The 8891-nt window shown below is 24.7% G+C and overlaps 1 protein-coding gene across 2 annotated transcripts; it reads left to right on the top strand.

The window, feature by feature from the left end:
• The first annotated feature begins 4532 nt into the window (after window positions 1-4532).
• LOC127291432 (interaptin-like) lies at window positions 4533-8889 on the top strand. 2 transcript variants are annotated; one of them, XM_051320563.1, is made up of 6 exons: window positions 4533-4772; window positions 4860-5005; window positions 5294-5427; window positions 5491-7811; window positions 8033-8198; window positions 8259-8889. In XM_051320563.1, the coding sequence occupies exons 1-6, from the start codon at window positions 4675-4677 to the stop codon at window positions 8382-8384; spliced, it is 2991 nt and encodes a 996-aa protein (XP_051176520.1). In that variant the 5' UTR covers window positions 4533-4674; the 3' UTR covers window positions 8385-8889. The 2 variants fall into 2 exon arrangements, with proteins under 2 accessions (XP_051176520.1, XP_051176519.1); XM_051320562.1 differs by having other exon boundaries at window positions 8033-8889.
• Window positions 8890-8891: the final 2 nt, after the last annotated feature.

Below are 8891 nucleotides of genomic sequence, written 5' to 3'. Positions count from 1 at the left end.
CAGAGTTAATTAAAAAAGTTATTTTCATATTCCTATTTCATTCATTAAGCAACATACTATCATTTTTGTATATTAAATGCCTTAATGAGCAGCATAGGTTATAGATGCCTTTAAACTGCACAATAACAAACATTATATCAGAATTTATTTTTTTATGAACAAATTTTTTTCCAGCAAAAAAAATCTTTTTTTTTCATATCTGCAGACGGGTTTGTTTTTTATTTAATTTTAAATAATATATCCTATAAATAAAGAAAAAAAAATATTGCTAAAATTTGTTATTGTAAATATCTGCAAAAATATAAAGAATTTAAAATTGTTAAAAAATAAGGTTAAATTGTTAAATTTTGAAACTTAAAAAGTGTACAATGAAGAAATAAATTTTATATTACCCCATCTTATTACATTGAAAAAAAATTTATATTTGATTCAAATACCCAAGCAAAAATTTACAACCGGCGCAGTATTGCGCCAGTACTGGCAATTACTGGGAAAGTACTGACCGCCAATAATGAATCAATACTGGCATATGTTTGGGATGATAACGTTTATTAGTACTGGTCATTAGTAATGGCTTAGTACTGGCATTCAGTACTGGTTCAATACTGAAATTTAGCAGTAATTCTGTATTTTGCCAGTACGGGCAAAATTATAGTAACCAGTAATAAGCCAGCACTGGTAGATATTCAAAATTCAGGGTTCCTTTTGCTTTTTACATTAATTGAGCAGCTGGATCGAAGAATAACCGACATTTCGCTCGAACCATTAACTATTAATAATAATAAATTATTATAATAACTATTAAATTGTTATTTTTTATATTAACATTTTATTATTCAAATAATTTCTTCAAATATTATAAAATATATATTTATTTGTATTTCTTTAAATTACCGAAATTGAATGAAATTATTGGTTAAAATAGAGTTTACTTGATTCAAATATATTTTTTCAGTGTAAGAAAAATAATTTAAGAACTTCATTAATTATGTATTTCTTTTAATAAAAAGTTTTAATATTAAATTTAAATTTCATAATTCCGCTAACGAACGCATTGCAGTAATCGAAAAGATGTATTAAAATAATTTAAAACAAATATGTATGTAAATTTAATTTCTAACCATAACAAAAATACACAATTTTCACGTCTATGAAATTGGCGTCGACGCTCAACGTCGAAAATTATTTTTCACGGGACCAAAAATAACAAATCATTTTTAAAAAACTTTTGGGTTCACATAATACTTTAAAAAGTATTTCTAAAGGCATTACATATTTGGACCGAAAATCTTTTTAAAAAAATAATTTGACATTTTTTGTCCTGTAAAAAATAATTTTCGGCACTGAGCGTTAACGCCAACATCATGGAGGTAAATTTTCATAATTTTTCTGGATACTGGCATTCGGTATTGAATTAATACTGACCGAGTACTGGTTTGCCATTACTGTCTCAATAAATACTGTCATGCCGGTATTGACAAAGTACAGAATTTAATCCATATCAATACTGAACCAATACTGGTAAGCCAACTGTCGGCCAGCCAGTATTGGTGCATGATTGCGCCTGTTGTCAATATCGGCGTTTGACAGAAATTTTTGCTTGGGTAATTGATTACTTAACTGTTGTCAAATAAATATTTATTTGTATAAAAAAATTATTATTTGAGTCAATTAAAAAAAATTTTCAGTGTTTTAAAGATGTAATTTTAAAAAAATATTTAATAATTAAACTTTAATCGTGAAGTTTTAATGGACTCGATCAAGTGAGGAATCAATAAACTAAAATTGGATGTTTATAAATATTAAAGTGTTAAATTAATATTGAATTAAATTTTATTATACCCTTCTCTGTAGTAAATGGATATTTAAAAAAGTGAATCATTATAAATATTCAAAACTCACAAGTATTAATAATGATTCTGGAAAAAAAGTATGAAGAAAAAATTTCTATACAATAAAATTACCTTTTTCATAAACTGCATTTTAGAAGCCCAAAGACATTCATGGTCGCATAACATTAGAGAAATTCCTCAGATATTTGTAAAATTTGAAAAGATTTTTTATTTGATAGTAAAATTTTATCAAGAACTTTTTGCTTTCATATATATATATATATATATATATAATTAATATCTACTATTATTTTTTTCTGATAAAATAAGTAATTTATTTTTTTAATTTATTAAAAAAATTTTATATTTATTTCTTTTAATATTTCTTTATTCTAATTATTCTTTAATTTAAAATTTAAAGTTTACAAATTATTTTAAGTTATAATAACAAAAAAATTATGTTAATTTTATACAAAAGTAAAAAATTTCCATTGAAAATTGAATTCTTCAAGTGGATTAAATTGAAACTTTAATATCACTTAGGCAAATGTATGTGCTCTGATACTTTCTCTAAGGAAAGGACCAAAACAATTTATCACTCCGTATCTGTAGATATATGTTTAAAGAGGTTTATGGTGTGACTGAGAGTCGTTGAAAATGAATTGCTAGAAATGTTGGAATGAAGGGGGGGTGGGGGGATTTAAAAAGGACGAAGTTGGTTCGACTCAAAGGATTGCTAGAAATGGTCTAGCAACCACAAATGAGAATAGCGGGGTAGCAAGAGAGCCTCAACGTGTTCCACGCTTCCCTGGTGACCGATGAGGCCAATTCTGTCAACCATCGTGCCTTCATTCTCCTACTATTGCTGCAACTTTTCTAGTAATTGAAATGGGGATCACTAAATTCTACTGGTAAACTGTGTACTGGCTTAGTATTTTTTCCCAATTCAAGGAACAATTCTACCTCACAGTGTAATATATGTACACATATCAAAAATAACTACAATTTAAATATACTGAAAATAAAAAAAAAATTTCATTAAAATAAAATTCTTTTCACAATTTTTTTCTTTTTATTAATTTAAACATTTTCTTATTTTAAATTTATTATGTTTATTAATAATTTTTTCTATTTTTTAATATTATGTTTATGTTAAATCTTTTAGGTAATTAAAACATATTTAATTAAATGAATGTTACTTACTAAATAGAATTAATTGTTTATTTTAATAAAAAAAAATTTTTATTTTTTAAATAAATAGATATATTGTATGTTATATATTTAAAAGTAAAAAATATTAATTTTCTTTTAAAATTGAACATATTTTAAATCGAGTAAAAAAATTTTAATTTTGTTAAGTAATTGTATAAATTTTTAAAATTAAAAGCTAATTTTTGAAATTTTAACTTTGACAGGCGGCATTACAATAAAAAAAAGTTGAAATTAACATTGTAATATTATAATCAGCCTATAATGAATTTAAATTATTAAACAATTAGAAATTCAAGTGCTTTTTATGACTTAATTACGCTAATTAATCTAAATAATCTAAATTACACAATTTCGAAACCCATAGGGTAAAAGGTACAGTGACCGACACCCAGACAGTGAACGACACCTGCTATTAAAAACGATAATAACTATAAAAATAATAATATTTAATTAAATATCACTAGTAAATTAATTAATATACAATATTTAAAAACTTATACAGTTTATACAAAATTTTATATGTTTATATTTTCCTCAATATTTAATACTTTCTAGAAAACTAACCTCAAAAAATTTGCTTTATTGATTACAAATTTTATAAATATGAAAAAATTGTTAAATAATTATATTTTAAAAGCAACTTTTTTTGTACATTAAGTCTGAATAATAAAATTTATGATAATACTAATAAATATCATGTTACTTAAATAGAAGTTTAAATATTTTTTATTTTATTAAAGGGTGTCGTTCACTGTTTTCATACCATACATTTTTAAATTAATATTATAAACTCTTATCAAGGTGTTTTTTAATTTTAAACTTGTGTACTATAAATTTTAACCCAAATCTTTTATTTAAAATTTATTTTATAACTAAATCTTTAATAAATTACGATAAAATGTCATTTAAAGTTGAAAGTATGCCCAGGGTGTCGGTCACTGTACCCCTTACCCTATTTTAGATAATTCTTGTAAGAAATGTTTTGTATCATTCAAAAATGCAGTTTTCAAATATTTCTATTGCGGGGAAGTCCCGAAAACTCGAGTAGTTGGCAGCACTGTACGTAAACTTCAATTATTTTAAAAAATAATAAATGCAACTTCATTATTAAAAATATTACACTCATTAAAATGTCATTTAACATATATCATAAAAATTATTTTTTATAGTCTAATTGTATTTAAAATTTATTTTTATTTATTATTTCACTCAAAACGTTAATATACCGACTGAGCGGAATTTCCGAGATTCCTACAGTTGGCAACGTTCTATAGTAGATTACAATTCTATTTACTGTAAAAAACAAAAAATTTCACTTGTTTGTAAATATTATTGTAAAAATGTCTTTTTGTCATTAAAAAATATTGTACAAAAAGGAATTTCTGAATTTTGAAATATTTTATTTATCGAAAGACGTTAATTTATCAACGATGAAATAGTTTTTATATTGGAAATTGATCAACAGATGTCACTTAAGAGGATGTCCAAAATTACATAGATAAGCATGGATAACATGGCTCTGTGAAAACAATAACAATGATGATATTATTAGTTTTATTATAAGTCAAGTGTATAAAGATGTAAAATAATATTCAGCATCGTATCTTATTTATTAATTATTTTACTAATTATGTTTTGGAGCTGTAGTGTGTGGAGTTGTCAATCTGACTTGTCAACTCAAATTGGTGGTCGGCAGATAAAATTTTATCCATATCCAAAGGATAAAACGTAATTTAAAATTATATAATTTCTAAAATAAACATTATAATATGTTGTCATTGATCAAATTAGTTAAAAACATGATTTTTATTTTAGCTTACAAGAACATTGGAAAACAATTTGCAAGAAGGTTTCTCATGTTAAAGATAACAATTTCTTTCGTTTATGTGAATTGCATTTTGAAAAACGATATATTACGAAAGATTTATCACTGAAACCTAATGCAGTACCAAGTGTTTTTGGTAAGTGTAGATTTTTTATAATATATTTTAATTAAAGGTATATTTTCAGTTCCTAACATAACCTCAAATGGAAAGACTACATTTTTGTGACTGAAATTTGTTTTTCATAAATTACTTAATTACTAATTGATAATTTTTATCTTTTATTTGATATATTTAACAATTTTTTTCAACGTCTTAATTTATATTACTTACGAAATATAATTTTAAAAATAAAATTTGGATTATTAAAAAATACTTTTCTATTGAAAATGAAATTGAAATTTGAATAATTTTATGTTATTATAGAGGATCTAAATAGGCGAAAAGTACATCAAAATTTATCTTATGATAGAAATAAAACTAAAGGCTCTTCCAATAAAAAAATTAAAGTACAAGGACCAAATTCATCGTCAGAAGTGACTAAAAAATCTCCATTGCAAGTAAGAATAGCACGTTTTTTCTAAATTTGAAAATAATACCTAATTTTAAATTTTTATTTTCAGAATCAAAGAAAATCACCAAAATTACCAATAGTTCATTCTCGAACTATAAAGAACTCTTTAAAAACACCAGTCAAATCAAAAACACCAGAGAATTCTCCTATTCGTTACCGTTTGGTAATTGACATTGATAAAATTTCTCAAGTTTCTATAAAAACAAATGATAAAAGTTCAAATAATATTCAGAGGGATGCGATTCAAAAGAGAAAAAGAAAAGAAACAAATGTATTTGTGAAAAATGGAATAGAAGAAGATGAAGAAAATTTCAGATATCTTGATGAAAATGTGGAAACTGAAAAAAATTCAAAGATAATAGATATTTCAGATGACTCTTGTCAAGAGGAAGAAAAAAAAATAGTCAAAAAATTAAGGTTTTCTGGTCAAAATATAAATACTGAAGTGAATCAAATTAGATTGCAACCTTCAAGTGATTCTGTTCAAAAATTAAAATTTTCGGATCAAAATATTAAAGCGAATCAAGACAGATTGCAATCTTCTAATAAAAAAATATATTTCTCCTCCTCTGATCAGAATAAGACAACTGAACCAGAACAAAAAAGAATGCAAATTTCAAATGACTATCATGAAAAAGAAGAAAAAAAAGATGATGATGGTGAAGCAGAATATTCATGGTTTTCTGATCAAAATGAAATGAGTGAAGATATTTTACAGTCAACAAATGATTTACATCAAGCAAAAAATGAAGTCAATGACGTTGAAGAAGAAGAAGATGAGGAAATGGAAGAAGAGTATTTAATATTTTCCGATCAAAACGAAACAATTGAAGAAAATGACCATCATCAAACACTGTCAGAGAAATGTAAGAATCTTTGGAGTAATGCCGATGATAATCGATGTAAAAATGGATGTGCATTAGAGAAAATAATTTGCGACGAAAATATATCATTCAAATGTATGAATTGTAATAATATTTACAATGTTATAAATAAATCACAGGAAGAAATTTCAAACAATACATTTTGTTTGGACAAAACAAAAGAATCTAATGATCGTACAACTAGAATGAATTTATCGGAATCAAAAAAATGTATACAAATGCTTTCTGAACACTTGATATTTACAACTACCGGAAATAGTAATTCTTGTGGTGGTAATTGTGAATTAAAGAGCACAATTTGGGATGAAACCAAAGCTTATAAATGCAGGAATTGTGGTAATTATTACAATAAGTCAATTGAAACAGTTGTACAATTACCTTCTTCAGTTAATGAGCCTAATAATGTGAATGATGATGTACTGAGTGATTTCTTTGATGACGATGAACTGGAGGATTCAGACGATGTATCCTCCAATTTTTGGGATGACACTTCTTCGCCTGACACTGAGGAAGAAGAGAAAAATTTGTTGAAAAAAAATCTTAACAATTCAAAAGCAAATAACGATAAAAAAGATTCAAAGTTCTCAATTAACATTCAAGAATCTTTATCTGGATGTGAAAATGAAACTCATTTGAAAGTAAACGATTTGTTAAAAATATCAGATGACATTTTACAGAAACATAAAGATAAATTGATGGAAAATAATCAGACAAAAATATCAAAGAATAAATTGAGGAAAGCAAAATATTTATTAAAGGAATTACAAGATAAGTCGAAAAATGTCAACGATTTGTTAAAAATGTTAAAAAAGTCGAAAGAAGAGGAGAAATTATTAAAAATGATACCAAATATGAAATTAAAACAGAAAAACAATCAGACGCAAACGTTGAATAATAAATTAAAGAAAGAAAATGAATTATTAAAAACGCCAAAAAAATCGATAGATTCAAACAATTTGATGAAAATACCAAACAATGAGACGAAAAAATTAATCAGTTTATTGAAAACATCAAATGACAACTTTACAAAAATTCAAGATAAATTCAAAACAAGTGTACAGACAAATGCGCCGAATGAAATAAAAAAAACAAACAATCAAATGGAAATGTCAAAGAATATCAGTCATCAAGAGAATGAAATAATCGATTTGGAAGAAGAGAATTTCCAGTGTGAAACTTGCAATCAAATTTTTTCAACAACCGAATTGCTTATTAATCACATCAAAGAACATTTTACCTGTGACATTTGTTATACTTTCTGTGATTCGGAATTAAAATTCAATAGTCATATGACGCTGCATGAAAGCTCTGATAAGAATTGTCCCTTTCAGTGTCACATTTGTGATTTTCCATTTGAAACTAAGGATTTAGCGAAAGATCACATTTCGAATATGCACAATTTAAGACCTGAAACACAACTTGAAAACTTGTCATTTACCGATATTGATGAACGTCTCGATTGTGATTCAGAAGAAGAAACTACGAGGTAAGAATTTTGATGTTGCTAGAATTTTTTTTTATCGAATTTGCTTTTGACACAATTTTCATTAAACCGAATTTGCTTCTATTTAATTTTCTATTTAATTAACGGAATTATATTTTTTTATAAAAATGAAAAAAATATCAAAGAATCTTAAAGAACAAAATTTAAGTAAGTAACTAATCAATCAAATTTTGTATTAAATAATTCTCGTTAATTTTCAACAGGCATATAGAACAGACATATCTGGACGCACCGAACAATTCCCCGGACAGTTCAATTTCAAAAAAATCTAAGACAAAAATAGTGAAGTTTTTGTGTAATATTTGTGAAATGGAATTTTCTACATTAGAGGAAATTGAAGTGCACACAAAAATTCATTTAAACTCTCCGGTAAAGAAACTGAAGTGTAATATTTGTAATGAAATTTTTAGTGACAATAATTTATTCCAGATTCATTTAGGAGAACACTTGGCTCGCTCTTATCAATGCCATAAATGCTCTAAAGCATTTATCGATCAAATATCATTACAAACCCATATGCAATGCCATGAAGTTTACTACGTTATTCAACATTAAATTATTTTATAAAATTTATAATAATTTAAATTAATTTTCTTTCATTGTTTTTTTTTTTTTTTTTTTTAATGAGCCAAAAATTTTGAACGTTCATATGAACGAAATTTTTTTTGCAACTTCTTTAAGTACAAATTTTATTACAAAATATTGTTTAAAATATCTAAAAAGATGTTATTAATTTAATAATTGTTTAATTTACTGTTTTATTTTACATGGTCATAATAATTTTTAATAATTTATAGATTGAAAAAAATATTTCGTTCATATGAACGTTCAAAAATTTCGGCTCATTTTTTTTACATATTTCTGTTTCATTTAAAAAAATTTTTTTTGATTCCTTTCTTTAAATATTTTTTTATTACATTAATTAATTTTTTTAATACATATTTTGTATTAAATTAAAAATTGAAAAATCTTTTCATTGTATGTTTGTACAGTTAGTAAAAAAACAAATAAGATTACAAAGAAGAAAAATGAAAAATATATTTTAAATTGTAGTTGATAATT

This window comes from Leptopilina boulardi, unplaced genomic scaffold, assembly GCF_019393585.1.
Source record: "Leptopilina boulardi isolate dan_hultmark-lab unplaced genomic scaffold, ZJU_Lbou_2.1 LbouV2_137, whole genome shotgun sequence".
Classification (NCBI taxonomy): Eukaryota; Metazoa; Arthropoda; class Insecta; order Hymenoptera; family Figitidae; genus Leptopilina; species Leptopilina boulardi.
The sequence above is the reverse complement of the archived record's forward strand: the minus strand, read 5'-3'. Positions and strand labels throughout refer to the sequence as shown.

Coding starts and splice junctions, on each gene's coding strand:
- LOC127291432 (XM_051320562.1), top strand. CDS start 4,675: ATGTTTTGGAGCTGTAGTGTGTGGAGTTGTCAATCTGACTTGTCAACT. Junction 5,428..5,490: donor CTAAAAAATCTCCATTGCAA/GTAAGAATAGCA, acceptor TTTTATTTTCAG/AATCAAAGAAAATCACCAAA. Junction 7,812..8,032: donor TCAGAAGAAGAAACTACGAG/GTAAGAATTTTG, acceptor AATTTTCAACAG/GCATATAGAACAGACATATC.